Consider the following 24,787-nt stretch of genomic DNA (forward strand, 5'->3'; position numbering starts at 1 on the left):
TAAGCAAAAGTGAACGTGGAGTGCAACTGCACTTTTACAGTAAGTTTCCTTTTATCTCAGTGCCCACCACCGCTATTGCCTATGCCTCCCCTCGCCCCTCGTCGTTCGATTGTTGTTTCTCCGCGTTCCTGCGCGTTGGCTGGCTGCGCGCTGTTGCAGTTTCTCAGCAAACGCACTAGTTGCCTTTCCTCCCCTGTCCCACACTTCTGCACTACGTCATACTCCGAATTCACTTTTGTCTCCTATTTATAGAGGCAGAGATAAACTGCACTCTACGAAACGCCATGGAATCAGAGAGAAGGAGAGAACAAAAGCGTCCACGCGGGTGGGTGATCAGATAGATGGTGTGTGTGCTCGCCATATCAAGGTGGGGCCTATGGCGTTATCAGTGCCAAACAACAACCCGTCGTAAATAAGTGCGAATTTGGAGAGTGCCAATCAGGTTGGGATCAACCGCAACAACAGCTGTTCTTCGGTGTAATTCTATTCCACACATACATATGTATGTATACATGAGCATGTATGTTTGCTCTGGGAAGCGATCAAACTTCTAGCTGGCGTGGCTATGCGGTCTAGTCGTTTGGACATTTCTCATGCGGTTTTAGGTAGGGACGACGATCGCGCTCTCACTTCGATCGTGTGTTCGAATCCCGCCCGAGCTTGTTGGCTTCTTCGACGAAAACTCACGTTAATTAGCAGGTACTCCTTGGGCTACATTAACTTTTTCTTTTTTTTCTCCCATTTTGTTGGTTTTTCCAGTTAGGGTTTTCCCATATCATGATATTTGCAGTGTGATATCATCGCATTCAAATATAACGTCAATTGTTTAGTTTCTCTCTATCTCTCCGTTTCTCTGGCTCTCTCTGTGTGTGTGTGTGTGTGTGTGTATCTGCGCCTCTAACTGGTGACGTAATTTGAATCTGCTGCAATCGCCTTTCTTGTTTTGGTCTTATAAGAAATGTGTATGGCTGCGCAAACCGGTTCCCAATAGTTTACTTTTGTTTTCGGAACTGCGCCGCACCAAAACAAACCTCCATCTGCTGCTGCTCCCACCCTAACACCATTCCATCATTGAAATGTGAGTTCAAGATGCAGCTGGCTGGCTGGATAAGTCGGTTGGTTGAAGGCGACCATCGACCGTGTCTGGCCATCCATATCAATGCGAATCGCGGTGTTGTCAACACAATAAAGGTGTTGAAAGGATTAAACTCTGTATTCTTCCCATGATTGTGCAGAAGATTACTTCCATTTAGGGGTCAACAAATCACACTTCGAACCGTATTTTCAACATTCCTCTGATAGAGACAATCAGCATTGCCCAAATATGAGAGTGTGTTTCTTTATGGGCAGTGTAACCACTGGAATCAACGGCCTGTAGTGGACAACGGTTAGTAGGACATATGTTTTCCTCAGAGGTCGACCAGCACGCTATCATTCCGGCTACTGTCTCGTCGGCAAAAGGGTGGTGTTCTTTTTATTTGTCTATTCTGAGACCTACGATATTTGTTTTTATATTAAAAGAGCGTGCAAGAAACTTAACGACATGTACATGTACAAGTACAATTCCAGAACCGGAGAGAAACAAAACTTTTGGCCATTAGACTTCACTTACACATAGCACACGCACGCGACACGAACGGATAAAAAAGTCGTCCTCAGCTGGAATGAAGGACCTCGCCCAACCTTCCTTGGTCATAATCTGCCATCTTCCTCCATTCTTTATGACCCCTTTTCTTTAGGACTCGCTACTACAGGGGCTGGGTATCGGAAATCAAGATCAACGTTTAAGGAGACATTATAAGTTTATTCATTAATAGCTAAAATTTAAATACATTACTAGCACTAAGTTTACCCTCTCCAAATATTTTCAATTTCCCTTAACTTAACTTCCCTGCGCTTAAACTTGGTTTTATTTTTATACCCGATACTCAAAATGAGTATTGGGGTATATTAGATTTGTGGTAAAAGTGTATGTGTGTAACGTCTAGAAGGAATCGTTTCCGACCCCATAAAGTATATATATTCTTGATCAGCATCAATAGCCGAGTCGATTGAGCCATGTCTGTCTGTCCGTCCCTCCGTCTGTCCGTCCGTTCGTCTGTCCGTCCGTCCGTCTGTCCGCCCCTTCAGCGCCTAGTGCTCAAAGACTATAAGAGCTAGAGCAACGTTGTTTTGAATCCGGACTTCTGTGATATGTCACTGCTACAAAAATATTTCAAAACTTCGCCCCGCCCACTTCCGCCCCCACAAAGGACGAAAATCTGTGGCATCTACATTTTTAAAGATAGTATTAAACTAAAAACTCAGAATCGTAGAAGATGACTATATCTTCTAGAGTGCAAAATCTGAACCAGATCGTATAATTATTATAGCCAGAATCAAGAAAACAATTTCATTCTTTCTCGCCCTGTCTCTCTCTAACACACACGCAGCATAGGCGGCTTTTCTTAGGGTAAAATATTAGCGCCTAGATCTCAGAGACTACAAAAGCTAGAGCAACCAAATTTGGTATCCACACTCCTAATATATCGGACCGAGACGAGTTTGTTTCAAAATTTCGCCACACCCCCTTCCGCCTCCGCAAAGGACAAAAATCTGGGGATATTCAAAAATCTGAGAGACTATTAAGGCTAGAGTAACCAAATTTGGTATCCGCACTCCTGTTAGATCTTACTATAAAACGTATATCTCAAAATTTCGCCCCACCCCCTTCCGCCCACACAAAGGACGAAAATCTGTTGCATCCACAATATTGAGGATACGAGAAAACTAAAAACGCAGAATCATAGATAATGAACATATCTATCAGATTGCTGAATCTGGATCAGATCAGATCATTTTTATAGCCAAAAGGAACAAATCAATTTGCACTGGCTACGCAGCCCCCGACGTCACGCTCAGACTGATTTTCTGTCTCTCTCGCACGCACACTTTGTCTTGTCGATCAATATTAGCGGCGTCTGCCGGAGGAGAGCCATACTGACTTAGTATCGGGTATAACTGTAGAGTTTCGGTGTCCGCTGCAACTCATAACGTTCCTCCTCGTTATACCCGATACTCAAAATGAGTATTGGGGTATATTAGATTTGTGGTAAAAGTGGATGTGTGTAACGTCCAGAAGGAATCGTTTCCGACCCCATAAAGTATATATATGCTTGATCAGCATCAATAGCCGAGTCGATTGAGCCCTGGCTGTCTGTCCGTCCGTCCGTCTGTCCGTCTGTCCGTCCCCTTCAGCGCCTAGTGCTCAAAGACTATAAGAGCTAGAGCAACGATGTTTTGGATCCAGACTTCTGTGATATGTCACTGCTACAAAAATATTTCAAAACTTCGCCCCGCCCACTTCCGCCCCCACAAAGGACGAAAATCTGTGGCATCCACAATTTTAAAGATATGAGAAAACCAAAAACGTAGAATTGTAGAGAATGACCATAACTTTAAGACTGCGGAATCTGAATTGGATCGTATTATTATTATAGCCAGCATCAAGAAAACAATTTCATTTTTTCTCGCCCTGTCTCTCTCTGACACACACGTAGCATAGGCGGCTTTGCTTAGAGTAAAACATTAGCGCCTAGATCTCAGAGACTACAAAAGCTAGAGCAACCAAATTTGGTATCCACACTCCTAATATATCGGACCGAGACTAGTTTGTTTCAAAATTTCGCCACACCCACTTCCGCCCCCGCAAAGGACAAAAATCTGGGGATATTAAAAAATCTGAGAGACTATTAAGGCTAGAGTAACCAAATTTGGTATCCGCACTCCTGTTAGATCTTACTATAAAACGTATATCTCAAAATTTCGCCCCACCCCCTTCCGCCCACACAAAGGACGAAAATCTGTTGCATCCACAATATTGCACATTCGAGAAAACTAAAAACGCAGAATCATAGATAATGAACATATCTATCAGATTGCTGAATCTGGATCAGATCAGATCATTTTTATAGCCAATAGGAACAAATCAATTTGCAGTGGCTACGCAGCGCCCGACGTCACGCTCAGACTGATTTTCTGTGTCTCTCGCACGCACTCTTTGTCGTGTCGTTTAATATTAGCGGCGCCTGCCGGAGGAAAGCCATACTGACTTAGTATCGGGTATAACCGTAGAGTTGCGGTGTCCGCAGCAACTCACAACGTTCCCCCTCGTTATACCCGATACTCAAAATGAGTAATGGGGTATATTAGATTTGTGGTAAAAGTGGATGTGTGTAACGTCCAGAAGGAATCGTTTCCGACCCCATAAAGTATATATATTCTTGATCAGCATCAATAGCCGTGTCGATTGAGCCATGTCTGTCTGTCCGTCTGTCCGTCCGTCCGTCTGTCCGTCTGTCCGTCCCCTTCAGCGCCTAGTGCTCAAAGACTATAAGAGCTAGAGCAACGATGTTTTGGATCCAGACTTCTGTGATATGTCACTGCTACAAAAATATTTCAAAACTTCGCCCCGCCCACTTCCGCCCCCACAAAGGACGAAAATCTGTGGCATCCACAATTTTAAAGATATGAGAAAACCAAAAACGTAGAATTGTAAAGAATGACCATAACTTTAAGACTGCGGAATCTGAATTGGATCGTATTATTATTATAGCCAGCATCAAGAAAACAATTTCATTTTTTCTCGCCCTGTCTCTCTCTAACACACACGTAGCATAGGCGGCTTTGCTTAGAGTACAACATTAGCGCCTAGATCTCAGAGACTACAAAAGCTAGAGCAACCAAATTTGGTATCCACACTCCTAATATATCGGACCGAGACGAGTTTGTTTCAAAATTTCGCCACACCCACTTCCGCCCCCGCAAAGGACAAAAATCTGGGGATATTAAAAAATCTGAGAGACTATTAAGGCTAGAGTAACCAAATTTGGTATCCGCACTCCTGTTAGATCTTACTATAAAACGTATATCTCAAAATTTCGCCCCACCCCCTTCCGCCCACACAAAGGACGAAAATCTGTTGCATCCACAATATTGCACATTCGAGAAAACTAAAAACGCAGAATCATAGATAATGACCATATCTATCAGATTGCTGAATCTGGATCAGATCAGATCATTTTTATAGCCAATAGGAACAAATCAATTTGCAGTGGCTACGCAGCGCCCGACGTCACGCTCAGACTGATTTTCTGTGTCTCTCGCACGCACTCTTTGTCGTGTCGTTTAATATTAGCGGCGTCTGCCGGAGGAGAGCCATACTGACTTAGTATCGGGTATAACCGTAGAGTTGCGGTGTCCGCAGCAACTCACAACGTTCCCCCTCGTTTTTTATACCCGATACTCAAAATGAGTATTGGGGTATATTAGATTTGTGGTAAAAGTGGATGTGTGTAACGTCCAGAAGGAATCGTTTCCGACCCCATAAAGTATGTATATTCTTGATCAGCATCAATAGCCGAGTCGATTGAGCCATGTCTGTCTGTTCGAATCCCGCCCGAGCTTGTTGGCTTCTTCGACGAAAACTCACGTTAATTAGCCGTTACTCCTTGGGCTACATTAACTTTTTCTTTTTTTTCTCCCATTTTGTTGGTTTTTCCAGTTAAGGTTTTCCCATATCATGATATTTGCAGTGTGATATCATCGCATTCAAATATAACGTCAATTGTTTAGTTTCTCTCTATCTCTCCGTTTCTCTGGCTCTCTGTGTGTGTGTGTGTGTGTTTTTTTTTTTTTTTTTCTGTATTAACTCTTAATTTTATTAAATTTTATAAGCCTGGGACTTAACTAAAGCTAGACAGGGAGCTGTATTGAGTTGGAGAGACCGGCAGGAAGTTCCGGGTCTCTGCGGGACGGTCGCAAAGCATTGCTTCGCAGGGACCATGGTTCCTCCTAGCCACTCTCGTTCCTTCGGCGCTCGCACCTACGCAGCTCCTTCATGGCGCCGGCTGCAAAGTTGCTCCAGGCCGACCATACCATGGGGTCTTCCACAATCTTCTCGATCAGGTTGTTCGGCGTGAGCTGCCCGCCGGCGGCTCGCCACAACTCCCCCCTAATAAGTGAGAAGCGCCCACATTGAAAAATGATGTGCTCAGCGTCTTCAGTGGCGTCGCCGCACCACGAGCAGTTCGGCGAGTTCTCGTGGCCGAACCTCCAAAGGTAATGGCTGAAGCAGCCGTGTCCGCTCAGAAGCTGTGTGGAATGGAAATTGACCACACCGTGTCGCCTGCCGATCCAATATCGGACATCCGGAATCAGGCGGTGTGTCCACCGTCCTTTATCAGAGCCGTCCCAGCGGCTTTGCCATGCTCCGAGGCTTCCTTCACGGGCCTGCTTGCGCGCGTCTCTCCTTGCCGCGCCGGCCCGGATGGCCTCGGCCACGGCCCTCTCCTCAAGCACCAGAAGGTCAATTGGAAGGACACCCGCCAGGACTAGGGCAGCGTCGTCGGATATGGTCCGAAAGCCGCAGCAGATCCGGAGCGCGCAGAGGCGATGAGTGGCTTTTACGCCCCTAGCGTAGCTGGCAACTTTAATTCCATCCGCCCATACGTCTGCTGCATAGGTCATGGCTGAGCGGACTACACTGGTCAGCAGAATCCTCCTCTCCTGCTTCGGGCCACGGGTGTTCAGCAGTATTCGGAACAGCGCCCGACTCGTGTTTGCCGCTTTCTCCTGGACGTAGCTTAGGTGTTCACGGAAACTGAGCCTGGTGTCGATCATCACGCCCAGATACCGAATGGCTCGTTTCGACGATAGTCTCTGGTCGCCAACCCTGATGTGAGCGGTGTGTGTGTGTGTGTGTGTGTATCTGCGCCTCTAACTGGTGACGTAATTTGAATCTGCTGCAATCGCCTTTCTTGTTTTGGTCTTATAAGAAATGTGTATGGCTGCGCAAACCGGTTCCCAATAGTTTACTTTTGTTTTCGAAACTGCGCCGCACCAAAACAAACCTCCATCTGCTGCTGCTCCCACCCTAACACCATTCCATATCACATCATTGAAATGTGAGTTCAAGATGTAGCTGGCTGGCTGGACAAGTCGGTTGGTTGAAGGCGACCATCGACCGTGTCTGGCCATCCATATCAATGCGAATCGCGGTGTTGTCAACACAATAAAGGTGTTGAAAGGATTAAACTCTGTATTCTTCCCATGTCTGTGCAGAAGATTACTTCCATTTAGGGGTCAACAAATCACACTTCGAACCGTATTTTCAACATTCCTCTGATAGAGACAATCAGCATTGCCCAAATATGAGAGTGTGTTTCTTTATGGGCAGTGTAACCACTGGAATCAACGGCCTGTAGTGGACAACGGTTAGTAGGACTGATGTTTTCCTCAGAGGTCGACCAGCACGCTATCATTCCGGCTACTGTCTCGTCGGCAAAAGTGTGGTGTTCTTTTTATACCCGATACTTAAATTGAGTATTGGGGTATATTAGATTTGTGGTAAAAGTGGATGTGTGTAACGTCCAAAAGGAATCGTTTCCGACCCCATAAAGTATATATATTCTGGATCAGCATCAATAGCCGAGTCGATTGAGCCATGTCTGTCTGTCCGTCTGAACCAAAATCTGAACCAGATCGTATAATTATTATAGCCAGAATCAAGAAAACAATTTCATTCTTTCTCGCCCTGTCTCTCTCTAACACACACGCAGCATAGGCGGCTTTTCTTAGAGTAAAATATTAGCGCCTAGATCTCAGAGACTACAAAAGCTAGAGCAACCAAATTTGGTATCCACACTCCTAATATATCGGACCGGGACGAGGTTGTTTCAAAATTTCGCCACACCCCCTTCCGCCTCCGCAAAGGACAAAAATCTGGGGATATTCAAAAATCTGAGAGACTATTAAGGCTAGAGTAACCAAATTTGGTATCCGCACTCCTGTTAGATCTTACTATAAAACGTATATCTCAAAATTTCGCCCCACCCCCTTCCGCCCACACAAAGGACGAAAATCTGTTGCATCCACAATATTGAGGATACGAGAAAACTAAAAACGCAGAATCATAGATAATGAACATATCTATCAGATTGCTGAATCTGGATCAGATCAGATCATTTTTATAGCCAAAAGGAACAAATCAATTTGCACTGGCTACGCAGCCCCCGACGTCACGCTCAGACTGATTTTCTGTCTCTCTCGCACGCACTCTTTGTCTTGTCGTTCAATATTAGCGGCGTCTGCCGGAGGAGAGCCATACTGACTTAGTATCGGGTATAACTGTAGAGTTCCGGTGTCCGCAGCAACTCACAACGTTCCCCTCGTTTTTTATACCCGATACTCAAAATGAGTATTGGGGTATAATAGATTTGTGGTAAAAGTGGATGTGTGTAACGTCCAGAAGGAATCGTTTCCGACCCCATAAAGTATGTATATTCTTGATCAGCATCAATAGCCGAGTCGATTGAGCCATGTCTGTCTGTTCGAATCCCGCCCGAGCTTGTTGGCTTCTTCGACGAAAACTCACGTTAATTAGCCGTTACTCCTTGGGCTACATTAACTTTTTCTTTTTTTTCTCCCATTTTGTTGGTTTTTCCAGTTAAGGTTTTCCCATATCATGATATTTGCAGTGTGATATCATCGCATTCAAATATAACGTCAATTGTTTAGTTTCTCTCTATCTCTCCGTTTCTCTGGCTCTCTGTGTGTGTGTGTGTGTGTTTTTTTTTTTTTTTTTCTGTATTAACTCTTAATTTTATTAAATTTTATAAGCCTGGGACTTAACTAAAGCTAGACAGGGAGCTGTATTGAGTTGGAGAGACCGGCAGGAAGTTCCGGGTCTCTGCGGGACGGTCGCAAAGCATTGCTTCGCAGGGACCATGGTTCCTCCTAGCCACTCTCGTTCCTTCGGCGCTCGCACCTACGCAGCTCCTTCATGGCGCCGGCTGCAAAGTTGCTCCAGGCCGACCATACCATGGGGTCTTCCACAATCTTCTCGATCAGGTTGTTCGGCGTGAGCTGCCCGCCGGCGGCTCGCCACAACTCCCCCCTAATAAGTGAGAAGCGCCCACATTGAAAAATGATGTGCTCAGCGTCTTCAGTGGCGTCGCCGCACCACGAGCAGTTCGGCGAGTTCTCGTGGCCGAACCTCCAAAGGTAATGGCTGAAGCAGCCGTGTCCGCTCAGAAGCTGTGTGGAATGGAAATTGACCACACCGTGTCGCCTGCCGATCCAATATCGGACATCCGGAATCAGGCGGTGTGTCCACCGTCCTTTATCAGAGCCGTCCCAGCGGCTTTGCCATGCTCCGAGGCTTCCTTCACGGGCCTGCTTGCGCGCGTCTCTCCTTGCCGCGCCGGCCCGGATGGCCTCGGCCACGGCCCTCTCCTCAAGCACCAGAAGGTCAATTGGAAGGACACCCGCCAGGACTAGGGCAGCGTCGTCGGATATGGTCCGAAAGCCGCAGCAGATCCGGAGCGCGCAGAGGCGATGAGTGGCTTTTACGCCCCTAGCGTAGCTGGCAACTTTAATTCCATCCGCCCATACGTCTGCTGCATAGGTCATGGCTGAGCGGACTACACTGGTCAGCAGAATCCTCCTCTCCTGCTTCGGGCCACGGGTGTTCAGCAGTATTCGGAACAGCGCCCGACTCGTGTTTGCCGCTTTCTCCTGGACGTAGCTTAGGTGTTCACGGAAACTGAGCCTGGTGTCGATCATCACGCCCAGATACCGAATGGCTCGTTTCGACGATAGTCTCTGGTCGCCAACCCTGATGTGAGCGGTGTGTGTGTGTGTGTGTGTGTATCTGCGCCTCTAACTGGTGACGTAATTTGAATCTGCTGCAATCGCCTTTCTTGTTTTGGTCTTATAAGAAATGTGTATGGCTGCGCAAACCGGTTCCCAATAGTTTACTTTTGTTTTCGAAACTGCGCCGCACCAAAACAAACCTCCATCTGCTGCTGCTCCCACCCTAACACCATTCCATATCACATCATTGAAATGTGAGTTCAAGATGTAGCTGGCTGGCTGGACAAGTCGGTTGGTTGAAGGCGACCATCGACCGTGTCTGGCCATCCATATCAATGCGAATCGCGGTGTTGTCAACACAATAAAGGTGTTGAAAGGATTAAACTCTGTATTCTTCCCATGTCTGTGCAGAAGATTACTTCCATTTAGGGGTCAACAAATCACACTTCGAACCGTATTTTCAACATTCCTCTGATAGAGACAATCAGCATTGCCCAAATATGAGAGTGTGTTTCTTTATGGGCAGTGTAACCACTGGAATCAACGGCCTGTAGTGGACAACGGTTAGTAGGACTGATGTTTTCCTCAGAGGTCGACCAGCACGCTATCATTCCGGCTACTGTCTCGTCGGCAAAAGTGTGGTGTTCTTTTTATACCCGATACTTAAATTGAGTATTGGGGTATATTAGATTTGTGGTAAAAGTGGATGTGTGTAACGTCCAAAAGGAATCGTTTCCGACCCCATAAAGTATATATATTCTGGATCAGCATCAATAGCCGAGTCGATTGAGCCATGTCTGTCTGTCCGTCTGAACCAAAATCTGAACCAGATCGTATAATTATTATAGCCAGAATCAAGAAAACAATTTCATTCTTTCTCGCCCTGTCTCTCTCTAACACACACGCAGCATAGGCGGCTTTTCTTAGAGTAAAATATTAGCGCCTAGATCTCAGAGACTACAAAAGCTAGAGCAACCAAATTTGGTATCCACACTCCTAATATATCGGACCGAGACGAGTTTGTTTCAAAATTTCGCCACACCCCCTTCCGCCTCCGCAAAGGACAAAAATCTGGGGATATTCAAAAATCTGAGAGACTATTAAGGCTAGAGTAACCAAATTTGGTATCCGCACTCCTGTTAGATCTTACTATAAAACGTATATCTCAAAATTTCGCCCCACCCCCTTCCGCCCACACAAAGGACGAAAATCTGTTGCATCCACAATATTGAGGATACGAGAAAACTAAAAACGCAGAATCATAGATAATGAACATATCTATCAGATTGCTGAATCTGGATCAGATCAGATCATTTTTATAGCCAAAAGGAACAAATCAATTTGCACTGGCTACGCAGCCCCCGACGTCACGCTCAGACTGATTTTCTGTCTCTCTCGCACGCACTCTTTGTCTTGTCGTTCAATATTAGCGGCGTCTGCCGGAGGAGAGCCATACTGACTTAGTATCGGGTATAACTGTAGAGTTCCGGTGTCCGCTGCAACTCATAACGTTCCTCCTCGTTATACCCGATACTCAAAATGAGTATTGGGGTATATTAGATTTGTGGTAAAAGTGGATGTGTGTAACGTCCAGAAGGAATCGTTTCCGACCCCATAAAGTATGTATATTCTTGATCAGCATCAATAGCCGAGTCGATTGAGCCCTGGCTGTCTGTCCGTCCGTCCGTCTGTCCGTCTGTCCGTCCCCTTCAGCGCCTAGTGCTCAAAGACTATAAGAGCGAGAGCACCGATGTTTTGGATCCAGACTTCTGTGATATGTCACTGCTACAAAAATATTTCAAAACTTCGCCCCGCCCACTTCCGCCCCCACAAAGGACGAAAATCTGTGGCATCCACAATTTTAAAGATATGAGAAAACCAAAAACGTAGAATTGTAGAGAATGACCATAACTTTAAGACTGCGGAATCTGAATTGGATCGTATTATTATTATAGCCAGCATCAAGAAAACAATTTCATTTTTTCTCGCCCTGTCTCTCTCTGACACACACGTAGCATAGGCGGCTTTGCTTAGAGTACAACATTAGCGCCTAGATCTCAGAGACTACAAAAGCTAGAGCAACCAAATTTGGTATCCACACTCCTAATATATCGGACCGAGACTAGTTTGTTTCAAAATTTCGCCACACCCACTTCCGCCCCGCAAAGGACAAAAATCTGGGGATATTAAAAAATCTGAGAGACTATTAAGGCTAGAGTAACCAAATTTGGTATCCGCACTCCTGTTAGATCTTACTATAAAACGTATATCTCAAAATTTCGCCCCACCCCCTTCCGCCCACACAAAGGACGAAAATCTGTTGCATCCACAATATTGCACATTCGAGAAAACTAAAAACGCAGAATCATAGATAATGACCATATCTATCAGATTGCTGAATCTGGATCAGATCAGATCATTTTTATAGCCAATAGGAACAAATCAATTTGCAGTGGCTACGCAGCGCCCGACGTCACGCTCAGACTGATTTTCTGTGTCTCTCGCACGCACTCTTTGTCGTGTCGTTTAATATTAGCGGCGCCTGCCGGAGGAAAGCCATACTGACTTAGTATCGGGTATAACCGTAGAGTTGCGGTGTCCGCAGCAACTCACAACGTTCCCCCTCGTTATACCCGATACTCAAAATGAGTAATGGGGTATATTAGATTTGTGGTAAAAGTGGATGTGTGTAACGTCCAGAAGGAATCGTTTCCGACCCCATAAAGTATATATATTCTTGATCAGCATCAATAGCCGTGTCGATTGAGCCATGTCTGTCTGTCCGTCTGTCCGTCCGTCCGTCTGTCCGTCTGTCCGTCCCCTTCAGCGCCTAGTGCTCAAAGACTATAAGAGCTAGAGCAACGATGTTTTGGATCCAGACTTCTGTGATATGTCACTGCTACAAAAATATTTCAAAACTTCGCCCCGCCACTTCCGCCCCACAAAGGACGAAAATCTGTGGCATCCACAATTTTAAAGATATGAGAAAACCAAAAACGTAGAATTGTAAAGAATGACCATAACTTTAAGACTGCGGAATCTGAATTGGATCGTATTATTATTATAGCCAGCATCAAGAAAACAATTTCATTTTTTCTCGCCCTGTCTCTCTCTAACACACACGTAGCATAGGCGGCTTTGCTTAGAGTACAACATTAGCGCCTAGATCTCAGAGACTACAAAAGCTAGAGCAACCAAATTTGGTATCCACACTCCTAATATATCGGACCGAGACGAGTTTGTTTCAAAATTTCGCCACACCCACTTCCGCCCCCGCAAAGGACAAAAATCTGGGGATATTAAAAAATCTGAGAGACTATTAAGGCTAGAGTAACCAAATTTGGTATCCGCACTCCTGTTAGATCTTACTATAAAACGTATATCTCAAAATTTCGCCCCACCCCTTCCGCCCACACAAAGGACGAAAATCTGTTGCATCCACAATATTGCACATTCGAGAAAACTAAAAACGCAGAATCATAGATAATGACCATATCTATCAGATTGCTGAATCTGGATCAGATCAGATCATTTTTATAGCCAATAGGAACAAATCAATTTGCAGTGGCTACGCAGCGCCCGACGTCACGCTCAGACTGATTTTCTGTGTCTCTCGCACGCACTCTTTGTCGTGTCGTTTAATATTAGCGGCGTCTGCCGGAGGAGAGCCATACTGACTTAGTATCGGGTATAACCGTAGAGTTGCGGTGTCCGCAGCAACTCACAACGTTCCCCTCGTTTTTTATACCCGATACTCAAAATGAGTATTGGGGTATATTAGATTTGTGGTAAAAGTGGATGTGTGTAACGTCCAGAAGGAATCGTTTCCGACCCCATAAAGTATGTATATTCTTGATCAGCATCAATAGCCGAGTCGATTGAGCCATGTCTGTCTGTTCGAATCCCGCCCGAGCTTGTTGGCTTCTTCGACGAAAACTCACGTTAATTAGCCGTTACTCCTTGGGCTACATTAACTTTTTCTTTTTTTTCTCCCATTTTGTTGGTTTTTCCAGTTAAGGTTTTCCCATATCATGATATTTGCAGTGTGATATCATCGCATTCAAATATAACGTCAATTGTTTAGTTTCTCTCTATCTCTCCGTTTCTCTGGCTCTCTGTGTGTGTGTGTGTGTGTTTTTTTTTTTTTTTTTTCTGTATTAACTCTTAATTTTATTAAATTTTATAAGCCTGGGACTTAACTAAAGCTAGACAGGGAGCTGTATTGAGTTGGAGAGACCGGCAGGAAGTTCCGGGTCTCTGCGGGACGGTCGCAAAGCATTGCTTCGCAGGGACCATGGTTCCTCCTAGCCACTCTCGTTCCTTCGGCGCTCGCACCTACGCAGCTCCTTCATGGCGCCGGCTGCAAAGTTGCTCCAGGCCGACCATACCATGGGGTCTTCCACAATCTTCTCGATCAGGTTGTTCGGCGTGAGCTGCCCGCCGGCGGCTCGCCACAACTCCCCCTAATAAGTGAGAAGCGCCCACATTGAAAAATGATGTGCTCAGCGTCTTCAGTGGCGTCGCCGCACCACGAGCAGTTCGGCGAGTTCTCGTGGCCGAACCTCCAAAGGTAATGGCTGAAGCAGCCGTGTCCGCTCAGAAGCTGTGTGGAATGGAAATTGACCACACCGTGTCGCCTGCCGATCCAATATCGGACATCCGGAATCAGGCGGTGTGTCCACCGTCCTTTATCAGAGCCGTCCCAGCGGCTTTGCCATGCTCCGAGGCTTCCTTCACGGGCCTGCTTGCGCGCGTCTCTCCTTGCCGCGCCGGCCCGGATGGCCTCGGCCACGGCCCTCTCCTCAAGCACCAGAAGGTCAATTGGAAGGACACCCGCCAGGACTAGGGCAGCGTCGTCGGATATGGTCCGAAAGCCGCAGCAGATCCGGAGCGCGCAGAGGCGATGAGTGGCTTTTACGCCCCTAGCGTAGCTGGCAACTTTAATTCCATCCGCCCATACGTCTGCTGCATAGGTCATGGCTGAGCGGACTACACTGGTCAGCAGAATCCTCCTCTCCTGCTTCGGGCCACGGGTGTTCAGCAGTATTCGGAACAGCGCCCGACTCGTGTTTGCCGCTTTCTCCTGGACGTAGCTTAGGTGTTCACGGAAACTGAGCCTGGTGTCGATCATCACGCCCAGATACCGAATGGCTCGTTTCGACGATAGTCTCTGGTCGCCAACCCTGATGTGAGCGGTGTGTGTGTGTGTGTGTGTGTATCTGCGCCTCTAACTGGTGACGTAATTTGAATCTGCTGCAATCGCCTTTCTTGTTTTGGTCTTATAAGAAATGTGTATGGCTGCGCAAACCGGTTCCCAATAGTTTACTTTTGTTTTCGAAACTGCGCCGCACCAAAACAAACCTCCATCTGCTGCTGCTCCCACCCTAACACCATTCCATATCACATCATTGAAATGTGAGTTCAAGATGTAGCTGGCTGGCTGGACAAGTCGGTTGGTTGAAGGCGACCATCGACCGTGTCTGGCCATCCATATCAATGCGAATCGCGGTGTTGTCAACACAATAAAGGTGTTGAAAGGATTAAACTCTGTATTCTTCCCATGTCTGTGCAGAAGATTACTTCCATTTAGGGGTCAACAAATCACACTTCGAACCGAATTTTCAACATTCCTCTGATAGAGACAATCAGCATTGCCCAAATATGAGAGTGTGTTTCTTTATGGGCAGTGTAACCACTGGAATCAACGGCCTGTAGTGGACAACGGTTAGTAGGACTGATGTTTTCCTCAGAGGTCGACCAGCACGCTATCATTCCGGCTACTGTCTCGTCGGCAAAAGTGTGGTGTTCTTTTTATACCCGATACTTAAATTGAGTATTGGGGTATATTAGATTTGTGGTAAAAGTGGATGTGTGTAACGTCCAAAAGGAATCGTTTCCGACCCCATAAAGTATATATATTCTGGATCAGCATCAATAGCCGAGTCGATTGAGCCATGTCTGTCTGTCCGTCTGTCCGTCCGTCCGTCTGTCCGTCTGTCCGTCCCCTTCAGCGCCTAGTGCTCAAAGACTATAAGAGCGAGAGCACCGATGTTTTGGATCCAGACTTCTGTGATATGTCACTGCTACAAAAATATTTCAAAACTTCGCCCCGCCCACTTCCGCCCCCACAAAGGACGAAAATCTGTGGCATCTACATTTTTAAAGATAGTATAAAACTAAAAACTCAGAATCGTAGAAGATGACTATATCTTCTAGAGTGCAAAATCTGAACCAGATCGTATAATTATTATAGCCAGAATCAAGAAAACAATTTCATTCCTTCTCGCCCTGTCTCTCTCTAACACACACGCAGCATAGGCGGCTTTTCTTAGAGTAAAATATTAGCGCCTAGATCTCAGAGACTACAAAAGCTAGAGCAACCAAATTTGGTATCCACACTTCTAATATATCGGACCGAGACGAGTTTGTTTCAAAATTTCGCCACACCCCTTCCGCCTCCGCAAAGGACAAAAATCTGGGTATATTCAAAAATCTGAGAGACTATTAAGGCTAGAGTAACCAAATTTGGTATCCGCACTCCTGTTAGATCTTACTATAAAACGTATATCTCAAAATTTCGCCCCACCCCTTTCCGCCCCACAAAGGACGAAAATCTGTTGCATCCACAATATTGAGGATACGAGAAAACTAAAAACGCAGAAACATAGATAATGAACATATCTATCAGATTGCTGAATCTGGATCAGATCAGTTCATTTTTATAGCCAAAAGGAACAAATCAATTTGCACTGGCTACGCAGCCCCCGACGTCACGCTCAGACTGATTTTCTGTCTCTCTCGCACGCACTCTTTGTCTTGTCGTTCAATATTAGCGGCGTCTGCCGGAGGAGAGCCATACTGACTTAGTATCGGGTATAACTGTAGAGTTCCGGTGTCCGCTGCAACTCATAACGTTCCTCCTCGTTATACCCGATACTCAAAATGAGTATTGGGGTATATTAGATTTGTGGTAAAAGTGGATGTGTGTAACGTCCAGAAGGAATCGTTTCCGACCCCATAAAGTATGTATATTCTTGATCAGCATCAATAGCCGAGTCGATTGAGCCATGTCTGTCTGTTCGAATCCCGCCCGAGCTTGTTGGCTTCTTCGACGAAAACTCACGTTAATTAGCCGTTACTCCTTGGGCTACATTAACTTTTTCTTTTTTTTCTCCCATTTTGTTGGTTTTTCCAGTTAGGGTTTTCCCATATCATGATATTTGCAGTGTGATATCATCGCATTCAAATATAACGTCAATTGTTTAGTTTCTCTCTATCTCTCCGTTTCTCTGGCTCTCTGTGTGTGTGTGTGTGTGTGTGTGTGTGTGTGTGTGTGTATCTGCGCCTCTAACTGGTGACGTAATTTGAATCTGCTGCAATCGCCTTTCTTGTTTTGGTCTTATAAGAAATGTGTATGGCTGCGCAAACCGGTTCCCAATAGTTTACTTTTGTTTTCGGAACTGCGCCGCACCAAAACAAACCTCCATCTGCTGCTGCTCCCACCCTAACACCATTCCATATCACATCATTGAAATGTGAGTTCAAGATGTAGCTGGCTGGCTGGATAAGTCGGTTGGTTGAAGGCGACCATCGACCGTGTCTGGCCATCCATATCAATGCGAATCGCGGTGTTGTCAACACAATAAAGGTGTTGAAAGGATTTAACTCTGTATTCTTCCCATGTCTGTGCAGAAGATTACTTCCATTTAGGGGTCAACAAATCACACTTCGAACCGTATTTTCAACATTCCTCTGATAGAGACAATCAGCATTGCCCAAATATGAGAGTGTGTTTCTTTATGGGCAGTGTAACCACTGGAATCAACGGCCTGTAGTGGACAACGGTTAGTAGGACTGATGTTTTCCTCAGAGGTCGACCAGCACGCTATCATTCCGGCTACTGTCTCGTCGGCAAAAGTGTGGTGTTCTTTTTATACCCGATACTTAAATTGAGTATTGGGGTATATTAGATTTGTGGTAAAAGTGGATGTGTGTAACGTCCAAAAGGAATCGTTTCCGACCCCATAAAGTATATATATTCTGGATCAGCATCAATAGCCGAGTCGATTGAGCCATGTCTGTCTGTCTGTCTGTCCGTCTGTCCGTCTGTCCGTCCGTCCGTCTGTCCGTCTGTCCGTCCCCTTCAGCGCCTAGTGCTCAAAGACTATAAGAGCGAGAGCAACGATGTTTTGGATCCAGACTTCTGTGATATGTCACTGCTACAAAAATATTTCAAAACTTCGCCCCGCCCACTTCCGCCCCACAAAGGACGAAAATCTGTGGCATCTACATTTTTAAAGATAGTATAAAACTAAAAACTCAGAATCGTAGAAGATGACTATATCTTCTAGAGTGCAAAATCTGAACCAGATCGTATAATTATTATAGCCAGAATCAAGAAAACAATTACATTCTTTCTCGCCCTGTCTCTCTCTAACACACACGCAGCATAGGCGGCTTTTCTTAGAGTAAAATATTAGCGCCTAGATCTCAGAGACTACAAAAGCTAGAGCAACCAAATTTGGTATCCACACTCCTAATATATCGGACCGAGACGAGTTTATTTCAAAATTTCGCCACACCCCCTTCCGCCTCCGCAAAGGACAAAAATCTGGGTATATTCAAAAATCTGAGAGACTATTAAGGCTAGAGTAACCAAATTTGGTATCCGCACTCCTGTTAGATCTTACTATAAAACGTATATCTCAAAATTTCGCCCCACCCCCTTCCGCCCCCACAAAGGACGAAAATCTGTTGCATCCACAATATTGAGGATACGAGAAAACTAAAAACGCAGAATCATAGATAATGAACATATCTATCAGATTGCTGAATCTGGATCAGATCAGTTCATTTTTATAGCCAAAAGGAACAAATCAATTTGCACTGGCTACGCAGCCCCCGACGTCACGCTCAGACTGATTTTCAGTCTCTCTCGCACGCACTCTTTGTCTTGTCGTTCAATATTAGCGGCGTCTGCCGGAGGAGAGCCATACTGACTTAGTATCGGGTATAACTGTAGAGTTCCGGTGTCCGCTGCAACTCATAACGTTCCTCCTCGTTATACCCGATACTCAAAATGAGTATTGGGGTATATTAGATTTGTGGTAAAAGTGGATGTGTGTAACGTCCAGAAGGAATCGTTTCCGACCCCATAAAGTATATATATGCTTGATCAGCATCAATAGCCGAGTCGATTGAGCCCTGTCTGTCTGTCCGTCTGTCCGTCTGTCCGTCCGTCCGTCTGTCCGTCTGTCCGTCCCCTTCAGCGCCTAGTGCTCAAAGACTATAAGAGCTAGAGCAACGATGTTTTGGATCCAGACTTCTGTGATATGTCACTGCTACAAAAATATTTCAAAACTTCGCCCCGCCCACTTCCGCCCCCACAAAGGACGAAAATCTGTGGCATCCACAATTTTAAAGATATGAGAAAACCAAAAACGTAGAATTGTAGAGAATTACCATATCTTTAAGACTGCGGAATCTGAATTGGATCGTATTATTATGATAGCCAGCATCAAGAAAACAATTTCATTTTTTCTCGCCCTGTCTCTCTCTAACACACACGTAGCATAGGCGGCTTTGCTTAGAGTAAAACATTAGCGCCTAGATCTCAGAGACTATAAAAGCTAGAGCAACCAAATTTTGTATCCACACTCCTAATATATCGGACCGAGACGAGTTTGTTTCAAAATTTCGCCACACCCCCTTCCGCCCCCGCAAAGGACGAAAATCTGGAGATATTTAAAAATCTCAGAGACTATTAAGGCTAGAGTAACCAAATTTGGTATCCCCACTTCTGTTAGATCTTACTATAAAACGTGTATCTCAAAATTTTGCCCCACCCCCTTCCGCCCACACAAAGGACAAAAATCTGTTGCATCCACAATATTGCACATTCGAGAAAACTAAAAACGCAGAATCATAGATAATGACCATATCTATCAGATTGCTGAATCTGGATCAGATCAGATCATTTTTATAGCCAATAGGAACAAATCAATTTGCAGTGGCTACGCAGCGCCCGACGTCACGCTCAGACTGATTTTCTGTCTCTCTCGCACGCACTCTTTGTCGTGTCGTTCAATATTAGCGGCTTCTGCCGGAGGAGAGCCATACTGACTAAGTATCGGGTATAACTAGAGTTTCGGTGTCCGCAGCAACTCACAACGTTCCCCCTCGTTTTTTATACCCGATACTCAAAATGAGTATTGGGGTATATTAGATTTGTGGTAAAAGTGGATGTGTGTAACGTCCAGAAGGAATCGTTTCCGACCCCATAAAGTATGTATATTCTTGATCAGCATCAATAGCCGAGTCGATTGAGCCATGTCTGTCTGTTCGAATCCCGCCCGAGCTTGTTGGCTTCTTCGACGAAAACTCACGTTAATTAGCCGTTACTCCTTGGGCTACATTAACTTTTTCTTTTTTTTCTCCCATTTTGTTGGTTTTTCCAGTTAGGGTTTTCCCATATCATGATATTTGCAGTGTGATATCATCGCATTCAAATATAACGTCAATTGTTTAGTTTCTCTCTATCTCTCCGTTTCTCTGGCTCTCTGTGTGTGTGTGTGTGTGTGTGTGTGTGTGTGTGTGTGTGTGTGTGTGTGTGTATCTGCGCCTCTAACTGGTGACGTAATTTGAATCTGCTGCAATCGCCTTTCTTGTTTTGGTCTTATAAGAAATGTGTATGGCTGCGCAAACCGGTTCCCAATAGTTTACTTTTGTTTTCGGAACTGCGCCGCACCAAAACAAACCTCCATCTGCTGCTGCTCCCACCCTAACACCATTCCATATCACATCATTGAAATGTGAGTTCAAGATGCAGCTGGCTGGCTGGATAAGTCGGTTGGTTGAAGGCGACCATCGACCGTGTCTGGCCATCCATATCAATGCGAATCGCGGTGTTGTCAACACAATAAAGGTGTTGAAAGGATTAAACTCTGTATTCTTCCCATGTCTGTGCAGAAGATTACTTCCATTTAGGGGTCAACAAATCACACTTCGAACCGTATTTTCAACATTCCTCTGATAGAGACAATCAGCATTGCCCAAATATGAGAGTGTGTTTCTTTATGGGCAGTGTAACCACTGGAATCAGCGGCCTGTAGTGGACAACGGTTAGTAGGACTGATGTTTTCCTCAGAGGTCGACCAGCACGCTATCATTCCGGCTACTGTCTCGTCGGCAAAAGTGTGGTGTTCTTTTTATACCCGATACTTAAAATGAGTATTGGGGTATATTAGATTTGTGGTAAAAGTGGATGTGTGTAACGTCCAAAAGGAATCGTTTCCGACCCCATAAAGTATATATATTCTGGATCAGCATCAATAGCCGAGTCGATTGAGCCATGTCTGTCTGTCCGTCTGTCCGTCTGTCCGTCCGTCCGTCTGTCCGTCTGTCCGTCCCCTTCAGCGCCTAGTGCTCAAAGACTATAAGAGCGAGAGCAACGATGTTTTGGATCCAGACTTCTGTGATATGTCACTGCTACAAGAATATTTCAAAACTTTGCCCCGCCCACTTCCGCCCCCACAAAGGGCGAAAATCTGTGGCATCCACAATTTCGACGATACGAGAAAACTAAAAACGCAGAATCGTAGAAGATGACTATATCTTCTAGAGTGCAAAATCTGAACCAGATCGTATAATTATTATAGCCAGAATCAAGAAAACAATTTCATTTTTTCTCGTCCTGTCTCTCTCTAACACACACGTAGCATAGGCGGCTTTTCTTAGAGTAAAACATTAGCGCCTAGATCTCAGAGACTATAAAAGCTAGAGCAACCAAATTTGGTATCCACACTCCTAATATATCGGACCGAGACGAGTTTGTTTCAAAATTTCGCCACACCCCCTTCCGCCCCCGCAAAGGATGAAAATCTGGGGATATTCACAAATCTCAGAGACTATTAAGGCTAGAGTAACCAAATTTGGTATCCGCACTCCTGTTAGATCTCACTATAAAACGCATATCTCAAAATCTCGCCCCACCCCCTTCCGCCCCCACAAAGGACGAAAATCTGTTGCATCCACAATACTGAGGATACGAGAAAACTAAAAACGCAGAATGATAGATAATGATCATATATATCAGATTGCTGAATCTGGATCAGATCAGATCATTTTTATAGCCAAAAGGAACAAATCAATTTGCACTGGCTACGCAGCCCCCGACGTCACGCTCAGACTGATTTTCTGTCTCTCTCGCACGCACTCTTTGTCTTGTCGTTCAATATTAGCGGCGTCTGCCGGAGGAGAGCCATACTGACTTAGTATCGGGTATAACTGTAGAGTTCCGGTGTCCGCTGCAACTCACAACGTTCCCCCTCGTTATACCCGATACTCAAAATGAGTATTGGGGTATATTAGATTTGTGGTAAAAGTGGATGTGTGTAACGTCCAGAAGGAATCGTTTCCGACCCCATAAAGTATATATATTCTTGATCAGCATCAATAGCCGAGTCGATTGAGCCCTGTCTGTCTGTCCGTCCGTCCGTCTGTCCGTCCCCTTCACCGCCTAGTGCTCAAAGACTATAAGAGCTAGAGCAACGATGTTTTGGATCCAGACTTCTGTGATATGTCACTGCTACAAAAATATTTCAAAACTTCGCCCCGCCCACTTCCGCCCCCACAAAGGACGAAAATCTGTGGCATCCACAATTTTAAAGATATGAGAAAACCAAAAACGTAGAATTGTAGAGAATGACCATAACTTTAAGACTGCGGAATCTGAATTGGATCGTATTATTATTATAGCCAGCATTAAGAAAACAATTTCATTTTTTCTCGCCCTGTCTCTCTCTAACACACACGTAGCATAGGCGGCTTTGCTTAGAGTAAAACATTAGCGCCTAGATCTCAGAGACTACAAAAGCTAGAGCAACCAAATTTGGTATCCACACTCCTAATATATCGGACCGAGACGAGTTTGTTTCAAAATTTCGCCACACCCCCTTCCGCCCCCGCAAAGGACGAAAATTTGGGGATATTCAAAAATCTCAGAGACTATTAAGGCTAGAGTAACCAAATTTGGTATCCGCACTCCTGTTAGATCTTACTATAAAACGTGTATCTCAAAATTTCGCCCCACCCCCTTCCGCCCACACAAAGGACAAAAATCTGTTGCATCCACAATATTGCACATTCGAGAAAACTAAAAACGCAGAATCATAGATAATGACCATATCTATCAGATTGCTGAATCTGGATCAGATCAGATCATTTTTATAGCCAATAGGAACAAATCAATTTGCAGTGGCTACGCAGCGCCCGACGTCACGCTCAGACTGATTTTCTGTGTCTCTCGCACGCACTCTTTGTCGTGTCGTTTAATATTAGCGGCGTCTGCCGGAGGAAAGCCATACTGACTTAGTATCGGGTATAACCGTAGAGTTGCGGTGTCCGCAGCAACTCACAACGTTCCCCCTCGTTATACCCGATACTCAAAATGAGTATTGGGGTATATTAGATTTGTGGTAAAAGTGGATGTGTGTAACGTCCAGAAGGAATCGTTTCCGACCCCATAAAGTATATATATTCTTGATCAGCATCAATAGCCGAGTCGATTGAGCCCTGTCTGTCTGTCCGTCCGTCCGTCTGTCCGTCTGTCCGTCTGTCCGTCCCCTTCAGCGCCTAGTGCTCAAAGACTATAAGAGCTAGAGCAACGATGTTTTGGATCCAGACTTCTGTGATATGTCACTGCTACAAAAATATTTCAAAACTTCGCCCCGCCCACTTCCGCCCCCACAAAGGACGAAAATCTGTGGCATCCACAATTTTAAAGATATGAGAAAACCAAAAACGTAGAGTTGTAGAGAATGACCATAACTTTAAGACTGCGGAATCTGAATTGGATCGTATTATTATTATAGCCAGCATCAAGAAAACAATTTCATTTTTTCTCGCCCTGTCTCTCTCTAACACACACGTAGCATTGGCGGCTTTGCTTAGAGTAAAACATTAGCGCCTAGATCTCAGAGACTACAAAAGCTAGAGCAACCAAATTTGGTATCCACACTCCTAATAAATCGGACCGAGACGAGTTTGTTTCAAAATTTCGCCACACCCCCTTCCGCCCCCGCAAAGGACGAAAATCTGGGGATATTCAAAAATCTCAGAGACTATTAAGGCTAGAGTAACCAAATTTGGTATCCGCACTCCTGTTAGATCTTACTATAAAACGTGTATCTCAAAATTTCGCCCCACCCCCTTCCGCCCACACAAAGAACGAAAATCTGTTGCATCCACAATATTGCACATTCGAGAAAACTAAAAACGCAGAATCATAGATAATGACCATATCTATCAGATTGCTGAATCTGGATCAGATCAGATCATTTTTATAGCCAAAAGGAACAAATCAATTTGCAGTGGCTACGCAGCGCCCGACGTCACGCTCAGACTGATTTTCTGTCTCTCTCGCACGCACTCTTTGTCTTGTCGTTCAATATTAGCGGCGTCTGCCGGAGGAGAGCCATACTGACTTAGTATCGGGTATAACTGTAGAGTTCCGGTGTCAGCTGCAACTCACAACGTTCCCCCTCGTTATACCCGATACTCAAAATGAGTATTGGGGTATATTAGATTTGTGGTAAAAGTGGATGTGTGTAACGTCCAGAAGGAATCGTTTCCGACCCCATAAAGTATATATATTCTTGATCAGCAACAATAGCCGAGTCGATTGAGCCATGTCTGTCTGTCCGTCTGTCCGTCTGTCCGTCCGTCCGTCTGTCCGTCCCCTTCAGCGCCTAGTGCTCAAAGACTATAAGAGCGAGAGCAACGATGTTTTGGATCCAGACTTCTGTGGTATGTCACTGCTACAAGAATATTTCAAAACTTTGCCCCGCCCACTTCCGTCCCCACAAAGGACGAAAATCTGTGGCATCCACAATTTTAAAGATATGAGAAAACCAAAAACGTAGAATTGTAGAGAATGACCGTAACTTTAAGACTGCGGAATCTGAATTGGATCGTATTATTATTATAGCCAGCATTAAGAAAACAATTTCATTTTTTCTCGCCCTGTCTCTCTCTAACACACACGTAGCATAGGCGGCTTTGCTTAGAGTAAAACATTAGCGCCTAGATCTCAGAGACTACAAAAGCTAGAGCAACCAAATTTGGTATCCACACTCCTAATATATCGGACCGAGAC

At 45.2% G+C, this 24,787-nt stretch overlaps 1 protein-coding gene across 1 annotated transcript in view; it reads left to right on the forward strand.

Moving 5' to 3' along the window:
* The first annotated feature begins 1,089 nt into the window (after positions 1 to 1,089).
* Positions 1,090 to 24,787, forward strand: part of LOC117193956 (lysosomal-associated transmembrane protein 4A-like) — a 55,645-nt gene continuing 31,947 nt past the window's right edge. The window contains exon 1 of the mRNA XM_033398610.1: positions 1,090 to 1,115. Coding sequence (XP_033254501.1) covers positions 1,090 to 1,115 — 26 coding nt within the window. The remainder of the gene's footprint in view (positions 1,116 to 24,787) is intronic.

This window comes from Drosophila miranda, assembly GCF_003369915.1.
Source record: "Drosophila miranda strain MSH22 chromosome Y unlocalized genomic scaffold, D.miranda_PacBio2.1 Contig_Y2_pilon, whole genome shotgun sequence".
Taxonomy (NCBI): Eukaryota; Metazoa; Arthropoda; class Insecta; order Diptera; family Drosophilidae; genus Drosophila; species Drosophila miranda.